At 34.7% G+C, this 22,476-nt stretch overlaps 2 protein-coding genes across 3 annotated transcripts in view; both read left to right on the top strand.

The window, feature by feature from the left end:
- The window catches only part of LOC129804169 (protein FAM135A), a 76,096-nt gene extending 62,090 nt beyond the window's left edge, over positions 1-14,006 (top strand). For both annotated transcript variants that reach the window (XM_055851246.1, XM_055851245.1), the window contains exons 5-13: positions 637-751; positions 837-884; positions 1,002-1,181; positions 1,316-1,741; positions 3,067-4,424; positions 4,513-5,603; positions 10,965-11,205; positions 11,277-11,360; positions 11,434-14,006. In XM_055851246.1, coding sequence (XP_055707221.1) covers positions 637-751; positions 837-884; positions 1,002-1,181; positions 1,316-1,741; positions 3,067-4,424; positions 4,513-5,603; positions 10,965-11,205; positions 11,277-11,360; positions 11,434-11,542 — 3,652 coding nt within the window. In that variant the 3' untranslated portion in view covers positions 11,543-14,006. The remainder of the gene's footprint in view (positions 1-636; positions 752-836; positions 885-1,001; positions 1,182-1,315; positions 1,742-3,066; positions 4,425-4,512; positions 5,604-10,964; positions 11,206-11,276; positions 11,361-11,433) is intronic.
- A 6,872-nt stretch (positions 14,007-20,878) lies between these two features.
- LOC129804177 (cyclin-dependent kinase 10) lies at positions 20,879-22,381 on the top strand. Its single transcript, XM_055851257.1, has 4 exons — positions 20,879-21,053; positions 21,119-21,191; positions 21,250-22,074; positions 22,139-22,381. Exons 1-4 carry the CDS (start codon positions 20,967-20,969, stop codon positions 22,312-22,314), a joined length of 1,161 nt encoding a protein of 386 aa, XP_055707232.1. The 5' UTR covers positions 20,879-20,966; the 3' UTR covers positions 22,315-22,381.
- The last annotated feature ends 95 nt before the right edge of the window (positions 22,382-22,476 follow it).

Raw genomic sequence — 22,476 nt, 5'->3', positions numbered from 1 at the left:
CTAGTCGTGTCACAAGTAGCAAAAATTGGATTATATTACTGCTGTCTCTTTGAATTCGAGCAGTAAAAGGTAAAAGCTCTTACAAACTTTTTAGTCACAAACATTCACTTTAATTCACAAATATTTACAATTTTACGATTTCTCCATTTTTTCTGTGTAATAGTTTTCGTTTTAAACGCACAAAATTCGTAAGCACTGAAACTAATGGCGATATCAATACAGCATTAATAATTATTAATAACTTTAAAAGGTTTAAAAGGAATAAGTGGTTAGATTGCTCCTACGCAAGCTTTTGTGACTTTGGGTTTATTTTAGTATCATTACACCTAAACTCTCTGTTCAAAAACCTTCAGGAACTAATATAAAAATTATTAGGAATAGAAATATTCCTTTTTGTGTAATCATGTGTCTCATTTTATGTTTGCTTTCTCACATGCACGCACATCATCCCAAATTGAAAGGAAAAGCCTTTTACATTATGTTCAGAGTTGGTAAGAGTTCATCCATTCTTTCACATTCAATTTTCTCATTCTTACCACCTTCATACATGGCAATATCATTCTAAGAAAGATATGATTCTGAGTGGAAGTGATTGTATGAAATTGAATCACTTAGGAAAGTTCTTTCGTCTTTCAGTGCACCACGGAGTACGAAGCCATGGATTGGAAGTGGAAAACTCAATTGTCGTGGAACCATCTCACCTGGTCCACTTGAGGCTGTCTTCTTTGGGCCCCAAGTTGGGATGGGAAAGGTAAATTTACGCCCAAATTCCCAGATATATTTCCATAATCTCAATATATTTATGTTCTATCTTGGAAATTCAATAAATGCTCTAGGCAAAATGTGGCGGAGGAGCAGCTGCTCGTCTAACTCAGGCGAGAGAGGTAGGGACCATTTAATTCAAACAAACTGCAAATGTTAGGTGCCTAAATTTTGGATGATGTGCCTAACATCCACATCATCTAGAAGTATTACAATGAAATTATTCACTTCGAATGCAGATTCACAAGGAGATTTGTGCCTTGCTTCTGGGAGCTCTGGAATCCCTGAAACTCACTCTGGCTGAATTCAGCACCGTTCTACCACATCAATGGGCCACACTAATGGGTGTCTCATCCCAGACTTTGTTATCACCTGGTGACAGCGATCAACGTCTCAAGAAACTCGTAGAACTCGCTAAGGTTGGTTGCCTCTTTACTTAATATCACTTCATAGAACTTTAAATACCAGGGCAGTATTATTATGAAATTAAAGGAGTTAAGCAATTTGACTAAGCCAAAGGGTTCATTACATTAAAGATTTAAATTCTTTTCAGCTCTGCGATACTGAAGATGATTTCACGGCACGTGCCAATTCCGATATTGCTCAACTATGTGCTGAATGCATCCTAAATTGGCGGAGAGTAATGTCATCGGCCACCCAGCCCAGTGTTCACAGTCTCCTGGCCAAAAAACACCATATACTTCGCGTGAAGCGTTTTTCAGAGGGATTCTTCGTCATGGAACATCCCAGACACACAACAGCTAGTTGTTATGATACTCAGTACCAAAGTTATGTTAACATTAGCGAAATGGCTCGTCGGTCGAGATATCTGTGTTCCCTCCCACCACTTCCTGTCCACTGCACACCCCTCGATGGAGATGCCAATTCCCTACCGCTGATATTCGAGGACAGATATCAAGACCCCATGGAGTATTCAAGAAGACGCATAGGAAGCGATCCCCACATCAATGGACGAGAGGTGAGACCTTGGGAAAAAAGTAATAAATGTCTCCATAAAAGGGAAGTCAACTGGGAGTGGAAATGATGGAAAATCCATGGGGAATTCTATGAAATATGAAAAAGATATAGGGGATTGTAATGTTCTTTTCCGAAAGCTCCACATGACATTGATTGCATTGCGAAAAAGGGCATAAGTCGCTATTCTTCTGGGGATTTCATCCTCTACTCCTTCCTTATTTTAATTTTCGTAGGGTTTCATCTTTCTTTGAGACATAAATCTCCAGATTGACAAAATTTATATTCAAGAGATCAATATTGTCACTCACAAATTTAAAGCTGACACTTCTTTTGGGTCTGGTCATGGGCCATTTAAATATTAATAAATGTTTTATCACAGAACAAATTTTTAGCATTAGGGGCATTAGGAGCCTTCAGGCTTTGCACATACTCTGACTTCAAACACTCTTAGGGTAAGTGTGCCAAATTTCGGCATAGTTGCATGCAAGCGCCAAAGTCTCAAGTTTGAAATGTAATATCTTTAATAGAAATTGATTTTTTTCATTCCTTCTACTTAAGGAGTCTTGCTTAGAACCTTGTAGAAAGTTTATCGTCTTTACTTACTTTAAAATCATTCTTAATACATTTTAAAATAAATAAAAATGTAGACATAGCTTTCGTGCCCTATTTCGCCCACCTTCATTCTCATAGTTCCTTGCCCTTCGGGAATTCTTCCAATGTCTTTTTCACGTCATCTAGTTTGTCGAAGCTACATTTTTTGTTATTCCTTTGCATTGTATAATCCCTAGAGTATGTAAAAACTACAAATTCATGGAAATTCGAGGACCAAAAAAGGTTGCCGGAATTGCAAGCTGGGCGGAATTTGGCACACTTACCCTACCTATTTTTTTTTTTTTTCAGGAAATGTATCTTAAAACAAGCTATTGCAATACATTACCATAGATAGGTCAGATTTATTGAGGGAATATGGGAAAAAGTGTTCAAAACTAAAGTGTGCGCGAAGCTTGAAAGCCCTCCCCTATAAAATCCCATTTTGTACTACTAACTAATAGCGACAAAGTGCAATATATTTGCGTACATATTCAATAAAGAAATTTCCTTTTAAGATAAATAGGCCATCTTAAATATTCATTGAGTTACCTTGTTGAAATGCCAATCTCTTACTTCATCTTTTCCATGAATATTTGTATTATTGCACAAGAGGTTGAAGAAGTATCCAGAAAAGCCATTATTCAAATTTTATGAAATGCAACTGCAATTGCAATGTTCACAGAATATGCAGAAGTATCTCAACAAATAATTCTTGTTTTCACAAAACTTTTCCAGTTAATTTTGAAACCCATGTACCATGGAAAGAGCACTGTATTTGGAGGAAAGAAGGAATGCTCTTGCATTATGCCACCACCTGAAGCATTTAAAGGTAACATCATAGGTATTCTCACGCCAAAACTAGCACTTGGAGGAGACATCCTACAAGCAAGTCTTTCAATAGCTCCTGCTGCGCATAAAAACCATATTCGCTATCGAACTCTATCCCGACACTCAGTATCTACGCTTCTTGAGGGTGAAAATCATTGGGAACCTCAACATAGTACAGTTTGTGTTAGTAACTGCTCGAGTCTCCCAACTAGACATAGCAAGTCTCTTGATCAACTAGAAACACCTTTCCAAGCTCTAACAGCAAGTGAAGGATGTCAAAGTGTACATGATGGGGTATCCAGGGTGCTAGGTTCTCAGCCGACCTCTTTGTCTAGTTCGCAACGTCGAAAAGTTAATGGGAAAACGACAAAAAGTGCTGAAGATCTTTTGCGAAACATCAATGAATTCCGACAAAAATATAAAAATCCCGGTGATCCAACGAAGAAAATAACTCCTCTTGGTCTAGCTCAGTTCATTAATGGCTACGTTAACTCCCTACCAGACAATCATGTAGCTACTCTGAATCGAAACCACGAAGGACGTGATGCTAGAGATTATGTTCATGAGATGAAGCACAATACTAATGGATGTCACTACAACTCTCTGCCAAAAGGAACCAGTATGGGACTCCCTCCTAGAAATTCCTATCCTCCTATACGCGTGAAGAAGCACAAACTAACCAAACAACAGACCAATGGAAAAGAAATTAGCACAATTCCTAGAAGAAACTCCCGTAGCTCAACAAGTAGCATCAAGATGAATGGGAAGAAGATAAATGGGGAAAATCACGCACCTGACTTTTCAAGTTCAGACAGCGATGACTGCAGTTCGAGAACGAGAAAGAGGCAACGACGCCTTCTATCGTCCGCCAGTGTGCCTTTTAAGTTGGAGCTTCTGGAGTTGGATCCCGCAGCAACGCCTGGTATAAGTGAAAGCCTCCCTAACTTGGCTCCTCCTCCGCCTGAATTTATTACCTCACCACCGATGCGGAAACGCACAACCAGTCAGTCCACATCATCACTCAGCGATCAGAGTGGCTACGTTAGCAGTCATAAGAGCAGTCCAGAGGATACAACTCCCGAACCCGTAAAAACCTACGATGACCATGTGCTCAACGGAGAACAACTAAGGATAAAATTACAGAAACTATTGCGAGAGGAACCTAATCGAGAAGTTAGAGAAGATAAGGAAACTAAAACAAGAAAGATTACAGAGCACAACGGAGATGTGATAGTTCACAAAAAGACTTCAATGGTAACAGTTCAGTAAGTACAGAAATACAGGCTTCACGTTGTTTTACCTGTGAGATATTTTATCGATATTAAGGATACTAATATTTCCTTTTTCTTTTAGAATGAAAACGAAAGCACCACAGAAACCTAAAGAAGAGCCTAAGATAACCAATGGAGGCTGGTTTGAAATACCCCCAGTACAGAACGGCCTGCATCCCTACATCAGAAAGGAACTTCTACCTCCAGCAATTGGCTCTCGCAGAGCCTCGAGTACAAAATCAAAATCCGAGTTTGATCTCACGTCTATACCCGACAATCACTCATTCGAGAACGTACATCTACCACCACCTAAGCAATTTATGGATGCTCTCCTACCACCTGATGAATTTCGAGATCCTCCATCGCGAACAGATGAAATAGTTTCTCCGAAAGAACCTAGTCCCAAAGAAAAGTATATCGTCAAATCTCCTCCAATTGAATTGACTCCTAGACTTCCTGCCAGTTCCATTGACAACCCACTGTACCACGTTTGCGAAGCTATAAGAACTCCTAGACCAAAACCTATGCTGAAATCTCAGAGTAGTACTGAACTTACAGTCGGGAAGAATCTTGTAGAAGTTCATAATACTAAAATCAAGATTGACAACGAGCATACGAATGGCACCAAAACCCCACAGAACCCGCCCTTTCAACTGATGGAGTTTGAAAAATGTCGCGAAGAGTTTCGAAAGCAAATCAAGTATACCGGTTCAATCTATTCCGATTTTACTAAACTTGCCTCTGATCTGCCGTACTTTCACATCAGTGATGAGTACAGAGCCTTTTCGCCTAGTGGTCTTCATCTCATTATCTGTGTTCATGGGTTGGATGGGAACTCAGCAGATCTGAGACTTGTTCGAACATATCTCGAACTAGGTCTACCAGGGGCTCATCTAGAATTTCTAATGTCCGAACGCAATCAAGGTGATACGTTTTCGGACTTTGAAACTATGACGGATCGTCTTGTTGCCGAAATCATGTATCACATTGAGACTTGCGGACTAAATCCAGTTAGGATCTCCTTTGTAGCTCACTCCCTAGGTACAATTATTGTAAGATCAGCTTTGGCGCGTCCACAGATGAGACCTCTCCTGTCACGACTACATACATTCTTATCGCTCTCCGGACCACATCTAGGAACACTTTACAACTCTAGCGGACTAGTTAACATGGGTGAGTATATATCCAAATCAAGTTAATTATTTAATGATAGTCATCATCTCATGAGTTTTATGATTGCTTATCTTATGGTTAAGAAATGACGAACCATCTTTGGAAACAAAGAGACATTTTGCCATCGTTTTATAGCTCATCCTTGCGAACCTTGCCTACGTACCACTAGTACGAAATCATTAACAAATAATACTCCGACTTTAAATGCTATCCAACTGTTAGAAAAATACTCTACAGTAAATACGATACAGTAAATACAAGGAATTCTAGAAGACAGCATAAAATTAAATTGAGCATGAAATCCTTTATATCTGCCCTTGTTTCAACTCTATTGATAAATTGTTAAAAAGCAATATTTCATTGGAAAAGCTCAATCGTTTGCTAGAGTGAAAAAAAACTTATAGAATCGATAAACTTGAAGAATTCATCAGATGAATTCCAGATGAATCCCAAGATTATTTGTAGAGGCCATGATGAGAAAATGAAGAAAATTCTTGCACAAAATCATCTATAATCTTCTCTGAAATCTAATTCTTCAGCTTACTAGCAAATTTCCATTGGCAATTTAAAAGGATTATCCTGGAAATATCCTCTGAGAATTTGAGAAAATCGTGACCAACCTTCTTCCAATCTCAAAATCGATTGACTAACAAAATTCACACAAGATATTCCATTATCTCTTTAAAGTTTAACGATATAGCTTATGATATCTTTCCCAAATTACATTTAGGCTTTGTTTTAACTTCAAAAATCATATTAGTTTTGTCTACCAGAAAAGCACAAAACGGTATTTAGTAATTTTAAATGAAGAAACTTTCTCGAGAAGAACTTTTCACTTTTGAATTGTTCTTCGGCAGAGTCAAAGAAAAGAATCTGCTTGTTCTGTAATAATGACTCTACCTTTTTCATCCTAATGCAGTTGAAGTTGGAAAATCATGAGACTTTCCTTGTAATTTAATTCTACTTTGCTCTTTTACAACTTCATCTTTTGTTAAAAGATTTATGTACGAGTTTTACAACCAAATTCCATGAAGGAATTTTATAAGGTAGCATTTGTAGAATTTTTATTTATGATGACAACATTTTTATTAAAACGATAGGAATTCCCTTTCTAAACACATGTTAATATAAAGATTATTCATTATCTCATCATCGCTAAAAATATATTTTTTGTAATAATTTTGAAAACATGATAAATTTTTTTGCATTATATACAACTAATTAAATATTAATCACGGAAATGAGATGGAAATATTCATTAGATTTATCAGCGGGTTACCTGTATGACAGCATTTGCATAAACATCAAAGGAAATCCAAAAATTTTATTTTCCAATTTATTTCAGTAGGGGAAAGCGCACTTACTTGGGACTGAGGCCCATCAAGCCTAATAAAAAGTGAAGATATTTTTCACTTTTCCTTATAAAAATTTTGCAGATATTGCACCGCGAATTAAACAAATTTCTCGTAGTTTTTGTATTATTTCGGCGAGTATTATGAAATATGTATTTTTAGATAGCTTTTAATGCACTATTTCGAAATATATCAGACTGATAAGTCAATTCTCTTTAGGAAAAAACTTGCCAATAGTCTTAAGTGCCTCTATGCAAAAACGTATGGAAAAATGAAATGTCAAAAGGCCCCTGCTTGGGACGACTCAAGCTTAGAAAAATTCTTTAGAAGCAGTAGTAATGCACAAACGTTTTTAAACAATGTTACGAAATATTTTTTTTTAAATTATTGATTAAGGATTATTGGAACATCAGTGTTCGTTATATGAAATGATTTTTTCTGAATATGTAGTGTTACTTTTTCCCAAAGTTTTAATGGAATCGCGAAAATTATTTTCTGTGTAGAAAATAATTAAGCTTAAAAGTGAGAATTTTCAAATTTGCACATTGATAAATTCAATTTATTATTTTTTTTATATTTCATTTTTTTAAGCAAAACCGGTTCGAAAATAGAAACAATAATATACATAATATTTTTTACAAGAACGGAAAATTTTATCGTTCATTTGTATTTTCAAGAAAGCTCTTAAAGGTTATGGGCTAGGTTCTAACCGTCCATAGAAACAAAAAAATGAATCATACTTTGTCGGATTTTCCCAGGTTTTAAGGTAAACGTTTCATTGATTTTGCTCATTTGTTTCGTTTTTATTGTTGTTTTTCGATCAGGGAAATCATTTTGTCCTTAATGGTTAAGTCTTTCCGAATCGTAAAATAGCGAACTAAGTCGACAATTTTTAATCGAAAATACTTTTTTCTCTGGAATTAATCGAATTTTTACGGACTAACACAAAGAAAAATAATTTAAAAATCCATATCTTTCTTTTGGTACCCAAATATTGCGAAAGATTGCAACGAGTTTTTTAACCTTTCAAATAAAAATAAACGTAACTAAATTCATTTATTTTATCTGCGCTGCATGTGAGGGTTCCAAGGCAAGTCTTAGTCAAAATATTATCATTGATGAATATTATAAATTATAATTTTAGGTCGTTACCTACTTGTCAAGGTCTAGTAACTAAATATTTTAAAACGATTTGGAAAGTAATTTTGCTTTAAAAAGAAATAGCAAAATGGAACTTTTGGGAAAAAAATTGAATCGGTTTGAGCCAGTTATGTATCAGTAATCATTCGAGAGTTTACGGATAACTGTTTTATCTGAAGCGCAATGGGAACTTTGAGATATTTTGGTCAAGCTTTAAACTGAAGACGATTCAGTTGAAATCGTTACACCGATAAGATCTAGTCGACCAAGTAGAGAAAGCTTTTCGGAAAACTCGAACTCATTAGTATGGCTCATATGGGCTTCAGACCTGAAGCTTAGCCATATGGCTTAAGGACTCTAATTCTTTATCAGACAAGATTTTTGAGGAAATTCTTACTCCGAATTGGATACTAACAAATTATCCATTAGATTTTGAGAAATCAACAAAATTGTTTGTTATTTAGATTTTTGGGGCTTTCGGGAACTGGGCTAAACCTCCAGTCTGAAGCCGGTATTAGGGTCGAATAAACACCTATTTGCATTTTGAGAACTCGTGTTAAGACTTATTGTGGCACCCTGTTTTGTACCATTTTCGATACGAAATTTGAACACCAATTAAATTGGAAAACATAGATTAATGAAAAAATGTTATATTAGAGAAAGGTAAGACTACATTCATATCACTCAGAAAAATAATCGAGTAAAACTTACTCGAATCGATGTTAAATTAACTCTTTTTGTTGTGATTTTCGATTAACTATATTTTAGAGTTGATTCTACTTCTATTTAGGTGTAATATTCGGAAGAGTTGTTTTAACTTTTTTTTTTCCTAAAGTTTACACGACAAAGGAGTGTAAATAACTCTTTATAAGACTGCAAATAACTCGTTTTAAGAGTTAAAATAACTCGGTTCAAGAGTTAAAATGTTTTTTTAGATTTAAAATAACTCTTTCAAATCCCTAAATGGATAGGATTTTGCAATTTTATATTTTTTTTATTTTATCTTTTTCTTTGTTAATATTGTCTTGACCTCATGTTCCCTATGTTCCGAGCGAACAATCACGTATGATGCACGCACGCACATGTCTTCATGAAACATTGTTAGTCATATTTCTAGTTGATGTTCCATATGCTCTTTGTCACACGAAAATCTTCTTGACTGAAGTATATTCTTAAAATGAAAACACTCAAGCATATACTTCAGTCGAGATGAAATTTTACATAGAAAGAGTAATAATTACATCGATATTCGACGTATTAATTCAACTTGCACGAAGAGTTGTTTCAACTCTATTTACTAAAATTTACAACGAAAAAGTGTAACAATTACATCGATATTCTTCGAGTTAATTCAACTCTGATATAAAGTTGTTTTAACTTTTTAGGTTTTTTCTTAGTGATACAATTTTTTCGTATATTTGTAAAGGGAACTGAGCTATAATTCATAATGTAATTTAGCTACAAAACAAATTGCAGAACTAAATAAAATAATTGTACGGTAGAGTCCCGCTATAGGCCATCGCTCTATAGTCCACAATTTATCGAGCGTTGATTTCAAAACACTGATTTTAAGTTAGGTTATGTTTTTTAGTATGCGACATGCATAATTATTTTAATATTTTTGACAAACTTTATTGAGTAGTTGTGATAATTATGATCCATAATGAAGAGAGCGAGGACAAGTACCACAATCGCAAAGAAAGTGGAAGCAGTCGAACAATTTCAATACAAAAAGTCGTTGATAATTTTAAAAAATGACATGGACTATAGTGTGATCCAAGTGTCAAATCTCGAACCAAATATTGACTATAGCGAGACTCTACTGTACGACCAAACGGCTCAGGGCTCAACTTATTTTAGAATTTGAAATATGCGAAAAATCGTGTTTCAGTATAGCGCCAGAGCTCAAAATAGCCCCGCCTTCCCAAAATAGTATTTATTAGATGCATTAAATATTTTCAATGTTTTAACGAAACTGTCAACAGGTGTTCCCTGCCCCTGCCGAACAGGTATTCCTTCGACCCTAGTTTTCGTACTACTACACAATTTTCTTCAACGAAACATTTATTGCAAGGTTTATGGGGGAAGGCAGAGCAGTTGACACACCTGAATTCTTTCAGGACTTATCGGCTTATTTGTTTTGATAGTTTCTCTTGAGTATTGGCAGTCTAAAAATATAAAGGACAAATCCTAAATAAATATTGTTCGTCCTACAGTGAGATAAATCCGAAAAAGTTAAAATAACATTCCGGAAATGTTAATTTTACCCTGCAGTATTGATCCGAAATCGGTGTAAATATTACCCTTTTTAGGTGTATTAGGGGTTAAAGGTACCCTTTTTCATGTTAATTTTACCCTTAAAAGGTGTAAAATTAACATAAAAAAATGTTGATATATTTTTACACCTAAAAAGTGTTAAATTTCTGAGGAAAAAATGTTAATCGCACCCTCTTTTTTTTTCTCAGTGTAAAAATCTTTATTTTCGACATTAATTCACACGTGAAGCTGTCCCACTCTCCCCTATCAAAAATTTAGAATATTTTCTCTAACTCACATATTCCATGATTCCGAGATCCGGGATGCTTGGCTTTTTACGATAGAACTTGTATAAAATTGTTTCCAGCAAATTAAGCATATAGTCTTCATTTGCCATAATACCCAAATTCAAAGACGTTCAATTTAGGCAATTTTCCCTTGAAAGGGATAAAATTATCTGGGAAAAAAATCAAAGGGTAATGTTTAACTTAGACGATGAATGCTCTAACTAACCATGAACTTGCTGCAAATTGCTCTTCATCAATCATTTAATTTCCTGTACGCTGTAAATTGGTGGTAACGGTGGCAATAAATTGATGATGTCTCTCGGTAGGAATATGGTTCATGCAAAAGTGGAAGAAATCAGGATCCCTTCTTCAGCTATGCCTCCGCGATACCACCGACCTCCGCCAGAGCTTTCTCTATCGCCTCTCGCAACGAAGCACGTTGCACCACTTCAAGAACATCCTGCTCTGTGGCTCCAGCCAAGATCGATACGTGCCACCCCATTCTGCTAGATTGGAACTCTGCAAAGCCGCCATGCGGGACACGTCCACACTGGGCGTTGTTTACAGGTGAACTCCAGCATCTTTAACATATTACCTATCCACACTGAGAATGTTGTTTTTCTTTTGGGGTTTTTCAGGGAGATGGTTCATAACATTATAGCACCAATCATGGCCCGCCCAGAACTCACCCTTGTTCGCTATGACGTTCACCATGCACTCCCGTGAGTTCAAAGGGGAAACCAGAAAAACTCTTTTGAAGAGAAGCATATTCTCATGGAAAATTCATATTTTCAGACATACAGCCAATGCTCTGATTGGAAGAGCCGCTCATATTGCTGTCCTCGACTCTGAACTGTTCATCGAGAAATTCCTTCTCGTGGCCGGTTTGAAGTACTTCAGCTAGCCTAAGACAAATCTAGAGAGACTTACAGCTGCTACCACAAAAATTACTCATATTTTCGGTCTGAAGATATGGCTGAATTGCCACTAAATGATGATAAATTGCCCGCCTAAGACAGATGAGAGATAATTAAAAGGGTACTTTACTTCACCAAATCATCTTTTCTTAGCTTTCCAGACGAATTTTATAATTAATTCAATGCTTCATCGTAATTTATTCTTGATTTACTAAATTTTCTGAGATGATTTTAATTTGTATTTCCATTGAATCTTTTCGCTCATGGTGATAGAGACTATCAGATATTTTTCCAAAGCATTATTTTCATATTTTAATACACTGCCATATTTTGTTTTTTCAAAGAATTCAACCCCTTTAATTTATTAACCCCAAAAGAGCAATATTTGTAAAGCAGTGGGAGTCAAAGTTTATATGAAAGTAGAATAACAAAAAATAGGATTGTTCAATTAAAATCGCTTGGACTTATGGGAGAGACTGAAATTCAATTATTCAAAAAATACTCAAAAAAAATCTTTTTCCTATGCGAAATGTTGCAAAAATCGTAAAAATAAAATTACATTTCTTCCTCGAAATCATTTATTTCAGTGGTGAGAATTCTAACACAGGCAAAGGTTAAGGTTAAGGTTAAAAGTGAGGTTAAGCTGAATATAAGAAAACTTATTTTATTTTTTATTGTTTTTTCAATTTACGACTCTCTTTAGAAGTGAAAAAAATCATGGCTTTTGAATATCTTATATGACCAGTAGGTTAATATGAAAATGTTTTAGGTTCCATTAAAGCTAATCCTAAGAATTAAAGGCACTTTGTTAAGAAAAATCAATCTGACTTAAAAATCGATTTTCTAACAGTAATTTACCCACAAGAAAATATTCCTAAATATTTCTTAAATATTTAATAGTTCTTTAAATGATTTAAACCAGAGGTGTGCAAGAACCGTTGAAACCGAATAAACGTCAAAATAGGTTTGTTCAGGTAGCGTTTTGACCATCGATTTACACGTTTCATTTGACATTGGTTCGGTTTCAAACGGTTCTTGCACACCTCTGATTTAAACGAATTAAATACTAACCTCAAGATATGATATTTAAGCTATTTAAAATATTCTGAGTTGTTTTATTAAATGCTTGACAAGATTCTCTACGAAATTTTCTTTAATTGGGCAAATAAAATCCAAAAAAGGGACATAATTTATTTACAATATGATTTTTCTACAAATTTTTGTACATAAAATTACTTTAAAATTATAACCCCGAAAAATATTTTTTAAGGTTATGTTAATTCACATTTCAAATAAGGGAAATACTTAAATGTACTGCCTAATCAACAAAAAAACTAAAAAAAAATTAAATTGCTTTTAAGAGTGAGGAAACAAAATATTGTGTTACTACACTGTTTTTCCGAAGTTCGATTATACATTAACCCCACATTATAAAGAAACTTTTTTTTTACTAAATACTGGTTGATTCTTCTTATATAGGTTTAGCGGAATATTTTCAGGGATCAGATCTGAGAAAATTCAAATTCTTTAAAAATTTTGATCATCATAAAAATGTTTTCTTGGGTTATATTTTTTTTTAACATAACCTCACAATTACATTTCAACCTAACCTTTTAACTCTGGAAGAAATTTTCACCACCAGTTTTCGAAAATATATTTATCGTAGATAAAATACATGAAAATTTACTATCTTTAGAAAATTCATGATAAAATCATAGGGAATTTAATGAATAAAAAATCAATTAATGAAGTGTAATTCTTAATCAAAAAGATGGAACATTTATATTTTCTAGCGATAACCTGATACGAAAAAAAATCATACAATTTAGCGAATTCTTGCATGAGACGGATTTTTAAATCAAATTTTAAATCAAATAATTAGTCGAATCTCGAAATATTGAAACAATTTTTGGGCATACAAATTTTAGCGAATGATTTTTAATTTTATTCAAAAAGTAAACGCGTAATAAATATTAGGAAAAATGCTGTAAAATCCATAACAAAAATTGAGGGAATACTAACCTTATGAATAAAAGTTATTGTATAATCTTATTGAATGACAAAAAGAGCCGAAATAGTTGGATTTTAGAAGAGAAATATGAAATGTTGTAGTTTGAAGGAATGCTATATATTTTAGAGTGAAGAAAAAAACAAAATAAAACGAGTAATCTCTATTCAGTCCAATTTAGAGGAGCTACTGAAGAAGTTTATGACGTGAAAACAGTCTTATAAAATTACCAAAAAAATATGATTAAATTATAATAATTATAGAAAAGGAATGAATATCGATTATACAACATTGAATTATTGAAAAATTTTCGAGGAATATATTAAATGAATTGTCGTAGAAGAGTCTGCAGAGAGATAACTATGTCGTGTTACTGATAAGTAGAATTTTATGAATCCACGAATTGTGTTAAAATAAAATTAGTGATAGAATATGAAACAAAATTGTTTTATTTATTTAGTTGAGATTCTTAACAAACTGATCTCCCATAATCCTAATAAAATTTCATGTCTTTCGACCGGCCCTAAACTTTGTTATACTGTGTTTAAAATTAAAAATACCCCGTGATTACGATAATATGAGTGGCTAAAAAATATTCCCGACATTTCAACTGACCATCCGTTATTGCGGCTGCTGCTTGGAGCTTAATAACTCTCAAACTAACAAAAAAATATCAATTTCAGGTTTTAGATAAAGGTTATACTTCGAGTAAAAATTGCAACTTGGTATATTGACACCATCATCTTTTTGTCAAAACGCGATTAAAAAGAAATAAATAGTTTTAACATTTAGCGCAGAATCACATTGACAATAAAATGCTCGCCGTAGCCTCACTTCGTTAATTTACGCATTTTCAATGCAATTCTTACGCAAATTTTCCATTACCGTATTACCTTATCTCATACTCGGTGGCACAAGATGAAAATAATATAAGATAATTGAAGAAATAAAGCGAAAATTCAATAAACGGCGAGCAGAAAAACTGTAAGAGAAATTAATCGTACAGTTTTTTTGCTCACCGTTTATCGAATTTTCGTTTTATTTCTTCAATTTTCTTATATTATTTTCACCTAGTGCCACCAAGTATGAGATAAGGTAATACCGTAATCGAGAATTTGCGCAAAAATTGCAATGAAAATGCGTAAATTAAAGAAATACGATGAGCATTTTACTGTCAATATGATTCTGCCCTTAAAATCAATCTCGAAAACGGGGAAAAGTTTTTGTTAACAAAAGACTTCCAATTTTTAAAACATTCTTTTTTATTGTTGTATTTATATAGTCTTACATTTTCCAAAAAAAAAAGAATTTACAATTTTAAATAAATCTGGTATAAAAAAAATTAAAGATCTTTTTATGTTTAACAGAAAAGTGGAAGCTCTCATTTTAAGGAAATATGGTAGGGGAAAGTACTCTCCTTTCGAACATTCATGCCTTCGAATAATGTGAATTTTCTTTTAGTTTTCCTAAGAGACTTACACATTTCTATTAAATATTAGTTAACTTATCATCAATTTTTGATAATTTCGTGATAATTTAGTGTAAATCTCTTACGAGAAACGAAAGAAATTCACATTATTCGAAGGCATGAACGTTCAAAAGGAGAGCACTTTCCAATATGCAGAACTTGAAAAAATCTGGGTCAAAGATTCCCTAAAAATCAATTAGAGTTTAATTTTGCCATACCAATTCGATTTTGATTTTACAGTAGTTTTGAAGTAATTGTTTTAAACTTTTTATTAAGTTTACTTAGTAAAATAATTATTTAATCAATCACAAATGACGCTTTCATCACTTTTTTTTAATGAAAAAATCCCTGCATAAATTAAACATAATTTAACTTTATTAACAGACAATTGTGTAGAAAAATAAATAATTTTGATGTGCAAGATAAAATCTGTTAAAACAACAAATAATAATCTAGAGAGCATGTGTAAGACATGGGTAGCCTTTAAAATTTTAGAATTTTTTTTTGAAATTATTATTGAAAAATAATTTTAATTCTTTTGAAAAATATTATGCATAGTTTTTGTGATTTCTACTGTCAAGAGGGCTTCTAAAAAATGAAAATTTACAAGAAAAATCAATCATCAATGCCAAAGAGTTTGAAAATTTCTTATTTTCGAGCTTATATATTTGCTATACCGTCTGACTAAATACGCGTAAATTGAAACCTGAATTAACCCAGCTTTCAGAACATATTGCTATTTTTATAGCTTCTATCATATGTATAATATTCGAAAATAAAACCAGTTATAAGGGCCTCGACAGACCTGAGGATTAGCCGCGAGACGGCTTACCGTAATTATATTCGAAACAATGATTAAACCACATTTCCATAATTTTCCACTAAGTCGTCTCTCGGCTTAATTCGTAAGTGTGTCTAGGGCATAAGGCCAGATAAACTTATGGTAGCTAAGATTCTTTACAAGTGACCTCGAAATGCGTGCAATTCGGGATGCTTGCAACTCGCAATGCGTGAAAATTCGATTGTGAATTGAATTTTGGGTGTAATAGCTCCGGCCTCCGGCACATCTTTTAGATCAGGAAAACTTCGTAAAGTCAAAATTCACACCCCTTTCTTTCTTAAAAGCTTTGCATATGTCTATCCTGCTGTTTCTCACTATTCTTCTTCTAAGGGACGCGAATTTTGATTTCATGAAATTTTACCTAAATAAAGGGTGTGCTGAAGGCATAAAGAATCGCATCGATCAAGCTCTTCTGTGTGGCAGAAATGGATAAAGTTGGCTCGACGCGAATCTCTATTCCCAAAATCCAACTCAAAGTCGAATTTTCACGCATTCCGAGTTACACGCATTTTTTAGATGGCATTGTCAAACTCCCTCAAAAGAAATTTTCATATAAAGAAAAGGTTTGAAAATTTTACTACACCACTTTTAACCCTTTAAGGACGAGAGGGTCAAAATTTGCAGATCTGAAAAAATCATTTTAGAGCTTTAGTTTAGAAGATCGTAGGAAATATTTCATTTTTGGGTCACCGGTCCGGTGACCCAATCGTCCTTAAAGGGTTAAGTGACATAAACATTGGCAGCCTAAAATTATCTCTAATGTATGAAGGGTAGGGGAAAGTACTCGTCCTTCTCATTATTCGAAGGCATGAACGTTCAAAGGGAGAGTACTTTCCCCTAATTGCTAAAATTCTTGATCTAAGTTAAAAAATATTATTCATCATCATTAAGTAAGTTTCTATCATTGAACAGACCACCGTACAAAAATAATTAAAAATAATTAATGATCAAAAGCATTTTCTTCATAGTAAAACTGCTTTTCCCATGACTGGATGGAAGGTTGAATAAGATTTTTCTTACTTACCTCGGGCCTGGTTGATCATCTGCCACTGGAGTCTGCAAGAAAGAAAAAGAGTATTAAGTTTCCCGGAAAATTGATAAGAAATTTTCAGAGGAATTCTTTAAGAGAACACACTTATTTTTCAAGGATAAACAGAATCTCTTGGGACTCACCAGGCCTTCTGAAGATCCTCACTGGAGATGCTGGGGAATTCCCACCAACAGCTCCCGATGATCCTCCGGTTCTTCTCCTCTTTGATTGGGCTCAACAGCGATCTCCAGGCACTTTTTTGTGCACATAATAATAAACTTGATTGCACTGGGTTTCACATTTGCGACTCATGCCTTTCGGAGACCACAAAATACTACTTTTAGAGCCTCTTCTAACTAGTAAAGGAGGGTGTAAAAGCGGAGAATATCTATTTTGAATCTTTTCTAACCACACTTTAATTTTTCACTCCCGGAAAGCCCGCAAAAGTGCTTGCTTTTATTATTAAAAAAAAAAAATAATAACGCCACTTGGAACACTTTAGTAATCACGGATGCACTATACTTTTCCCTGTACTGCCCACAAACCAATCCATTACAAAACTTCCCGGCAAAATCTGCAATTTATTCACAGAAACACTTTTCACTGAAATATTTTATTTCTTGCTTTTTCCCCATTTCCTCCGTAGAAAGCACTAAACCCCCACATTCAGGAAATGCCCAAGGGTTCCCACTCAAAAATGTCACTGAAGAAAACTAGAAAAACCTCGCGGGAAGACATGAAAAAATGGGAAAATGCGAGAGCCCCCAAAAAGCTTCCCAGCTTCCCACGCAGTGTGAAAAAATGAAGATGGCGCATCGGAAGGAAAGGAGAAGAGCACTATAGGTGCTTCCTCGATCTCGAAACCGTTCAAAGTTCAAAGCCGCTTTGGCGGGGTCGCTTTGGAAAATGAATAACAAAATTGCGTAAAATTTTTATTTTTACACAGAATAATTTGATTTCACACTGTGATTCACATTCACAAGTCAATTGGGCGTATTTTCGTGGAATACTAGCCAGAAAATTGATGAAACCTATAAAATATTGAAAAATAACATTTATAAGGTTTTTAAATAAGTTCCACCCTTGAAAACAAGAGTCTGTAAGGGTAGAAGAGATTGGAAATGTCTACTGAAATTTCCTATATTACAGAAGAAATTGTAATAAAAAAGCAACAAAAATAAGTGAAATTTATAAAAACTTTTGACAAATTGCAAAGTAAAATGTATACTTTTTAACACTTTTTTTTCGGCAAAAAACAAACGAGCAGTAAAAAATTCAAAATGGGCAGTAAAAAATTAAAAATGAGCAGTAAAATATCTGATTATGGTCAGTAAAAAACTTAAATTTTTACAAAAATGGGTCTATTTTATATATTTAACATTTAAAATAGTTCCATATAGAGTGAAAAGCCCTTTATTTTCCCTTTGCAAAAATTTGGACGATAATATCACTGTTTCAAAATTTTTTGTTACTGATCAATTTTAACTTTTTACTGCTCATTTATTCAATGCCCTTTTTTCTTGATCAGTTTTTTCTCACAATGTTATTATCTGCAGAATAAAATTTTGTATATGAATAGCAACAGCTAAATATTTTACGTAATTTTTGTTATTCATTTTTCAAAGAGACCCCAAACTAGCTCTGAACGGAGGGAGTTAAGTTGAATAATGCCTTCAAAAAAAATGCGTGCAACTCGCAATGCGTGAAAATTCGATTTAAAGTTGAATTTTGAGGCTAATAGCTCCGGCACACCTTTTAGATCAAGAAAATTTCATAGTCAAAATTCACAACCCTTTCTTTTTTAAAAGCTTTGCAACATAATTTTCTTCGTAGCAACAAAGCAACATAATTTTCTTCGTAGCACGATTGTGTGTTAAAAACTTTCATAAAATGTAAATAACACATTAATTTACTCTGCACAAACTGCATGTTTCGTGCTTTGAATTACATCAACCGACAGTGTTTGGCAGCAGTCACCCGGATATCGATAAGTGCCGGATAACGAAAAGCTGAGTACTAAAATTTGATATCGGTCGATGCCATTAGATAGGGGCTGGATAAGTTATCGAGAAAACAAAATTTGGTAGTGTTTCAAAATGGCGGAAAGAGCGAGTGGGGGTGGATCTGACATCACCTACTGCTACCCGCCCATCAACATTTAACCTTTGCCAAAAACCGCTTGTCAATATCTCTCCATTCTCTCCCCAGAAAGTGATTACGACGGACGGACGGGACGGCCACTTATATCGATTTTTAGCGCATATAATATTTGTGTCTAAAAACGTATGGATCCAAAATTTGGGCTCAGACGAGGTAAGATTTCACCTGTAATCACAAAAGCTGGAATTGTAAAGAATCTCAGCTAAAACATTCTAAGGAGACTGGATTTCATTCTGATTTTTGGAAGCTCTTTATGGGCTTCTTAAAAAATTGTCTACATTTTACGAAGGCCAAGGAAGGAGGAAACGGCCTCGACCCTTCCCCGAAGCAGCGCATCTTGCTGGGTGCCAGTACTTTCCAGATGCATTGCCGATGGCGATAGCTGTGTTCTGTTCACACAGCTCGAGAAGGCGAGTTCAGGAAGAAGGAAGAAGGAGGTAACGGCCTAGGCACTTTCCAAAGGGTGGTAAACCACATTCGCTACCAACGGCACCCACTCATTGAGGCTGCTCATTGAATATGAATATGAGTCGCTAATGTACTCCCAACTCAGATTCTTTTGTCGTTCAGAACGCTTGATTGGCTTTCGCTGGCATATGAGTTGCTCTCATGAATTTTACCTTAACTCTTTCCGGACCGCAGCATATGCTGCAAGCCAATTTCACAATTTTTTAATCAAAAATATCTAAGCTCAGGAATTAATTGAGGTCCTACAAAAAATATCTTACATTTGGACATCCTTTATAGTTTGTAATCATCCAAAAGAATTAAATTTTTCTCATTTCTGAATAATTAAAAAACACTGTTTTTCACTGAATATTCATATGCTGCTTTGGGTACTTAGAGTCCCAAAAGAGACGAATGAGTTAAAGGTAAATGTATTATTCTAGCGCCAAATCCTTCGCTTCTCCTCAGGGAATTTTGTGGGTCTCTTCTTAGATTGCTTTTCGAATTTTTCGCGTCACACCAATAAAGTTCTAAAACAGTTGCACAGAATTAAACAGTTTTTTTTTCATCTGATACGCATAAAATCCTATGAAATCTGTAGGAAATTCCTCAGAAATATTCCATGGAAAGTTTCAATAATTTTTTTTCAAGCAGGAATACTGAAAAGTCATCAACCATAATTTTTGATCTTATCAGAAACACAAGCAAATGGGAATAAAAATATCGCTCCTTAGATATTACTAGGGGTCAACTCACTTTTTTGCGATTTTGAGATTCTAATGCACTTAGAAAGACAATTTAATAAATTTTCGAATAATATAAGCCATTGAATTTCGTTATTAGAAATTTTTTTCAAAATTTTAATCATTTTTATTACTTGCATAATTTTGTTTGAAGTAAAGGGGCACAAAATATATATTCATCGTTCAATTTTTTGTGAAACAGGGGACTAACTCAAGCAAGTTGATCCCTTGTCATCCTAATTTCAGAAAAATTTGCACATCATTTAGATTTAGAACGACAAGGAGCTAACTCATTAAAAAACATATTTTGAAAGATAAAAATATAAAAGTTTCGATGTTTATATTAGTGCTCATACAAATGGAAAAGAAATAAATTGTTTTGTTCAGTCATTAAATTGAGACACTTATTTACACAAAGTTGAATCTTTCATGCTGTCTCCTGAAAAATGGCCGAAAATTAGTTGGCCCCTTGTAATTTCCAAGAAGCGATATGTTTCTGGCCTTTCTGGAAACTGGAATCATTTTTTCTGCTATGAGTTGCCCCTTGCTGTTTTCTCTGAGTGTATGGTCCGTTATTTTGAATTTATAACTTTTGTATTTTGAATTGGGTAAAAAATTCAGCGTGGTAAAAAAAATATCAAAAATTGTAAACAAACCCGAGTGTTTTTTTTAAATCAACTTTTTAATAAATTGCACTAAATATCTTTAGTAAAAATGGATTCTCATGTCTCTGGGAAGCGTAACAACTTGATGGTTTCTTTTAAGACGGGAGAACCTATGGAAATCCCTGAAAATGATATAGTAAGTTTAACCTAAATGTCACAAAAATAGAAAATGTTTTTCATTAAATGTTAAATTTTTAATAGCTCGGACGATGCAGGAGCGTTTCAGAGTTTGAGAAGCTCAACAGAATAGGCGAGGGAACTTATGGCATTGTTTGTAAGTCCAGGAACGAATTTGTTTAGATTTTCTCTTGATTGTTGTTTGTTGTGTCAAGACAGGGCCAAAGACACCAAAACCAATGAGATTGTAGCTCTCAAGAAGGTCCGGATGGATCAGGAAAAAGACGGCTTGCCGATTAGTGGTTTGCGTGAGATTCTGATTCTTAAATCCTGCGACCATGAGAACATTGTTAAGCTCAAAGAAGTCCTAGTCGGGAGAAGTCTTGAAAGTATTTTCCTGTCCTTGGAATACTGTGAGCAAGATTTGGCTTCCCTGCTGGACAATATGCAGACAAACTTCTCAGAATCTCAAGTGAAGTGTCTCATTCTGCAAGTTCTGCGTGGTGTTAAGTATCTGCATGAAAATTTTATCATTCACAGAGATTTGAAGGTATCCAATCTCCTGCTGACGGATAAGGGTTCGGTAAAAATTGCAGACTTCGGTCTGGCCAAGTTCTTTTCTGTCCCCTCGAAACCATCAACTCCGCAGGTTGTGACACTGTGGTATCGTGCTCCAGAACTGCTGCTCGGGGCAAAGATTCAGACAACGGCTGTTGATATTTGGGCTGTAGGATGCATCCTGGGAGAATTGCTGGGGCACAAACCCCTCCTGCCAGGTACAACAGAGATTGGTCAATTGGAATTGATTGTAGATCTCCTGGGTACACCCTCTGACGGCATCTGGCCGGAATTTTCATCTCTGCCGGCTGTGCAGAACTTTACCCTGAAGCAGCAGCCGTATAACAATTTGAAGCAGAGATTTCCATGGCTTTCAGCAGCTGGGCTGAGACTTCTCAATTTTCTCTTCATGTACGATCCCAAAAAGAGAGCCACGGCTGAAGAATGCCTCCATAGCAGTTACTTCAAGGAATGCCCTTACCGTTAGTTTCTCTGAAACATTTTCCTTTTGCCCTTCTCTAAATTGATTTTCTTGATGATCTATAGCTTGTGATCCAAAGCTGATGCCCACCTTTCCGCATCATCGCAATCTGAAGAATGTCAGTCAGAATTCCAAGGCACCTCAGGAACCCGGAGTGAGTTCTACAACTGAACAAATTCCCTTTAGTCTTCCGATTTCGGAACTCCTTGGAAACATCGTGAAAAAGAGGAAACATGAGTAAAAATCTATTCTGCTAAATTGTACTATAATTCTCTCATGTCTAATAATTTTATAAAGAGACTACAGGAAATCATATTTATGGTTTTTTCATCAAATTCTTGTTATTTTTTGCCAAATCTTCCCCATCTGTCCGTTCTTTGTTGATTAATGAAACACATGTTTC

The sequence above is a fragment of the Phlebotomus papatasi genome, chromosome 2, assembly GCF_024763615.1.
Source record: "Phlebotomus papatasi isolate M1 chromosome 2, Ppap_2.1, whole genome shotgun sequence".
NCBI classification, from domain to species: Eukaryota; Metazoa; Arthropoda; class Insecta; order Diptera; family Psychodidae; genus Phlebotomus; species Phlebotomus papatasi.
Note: the sequence above shows the minus strand (reverse complement) of the source record. Positions and strands in the feature narration are given on the sequence as shown.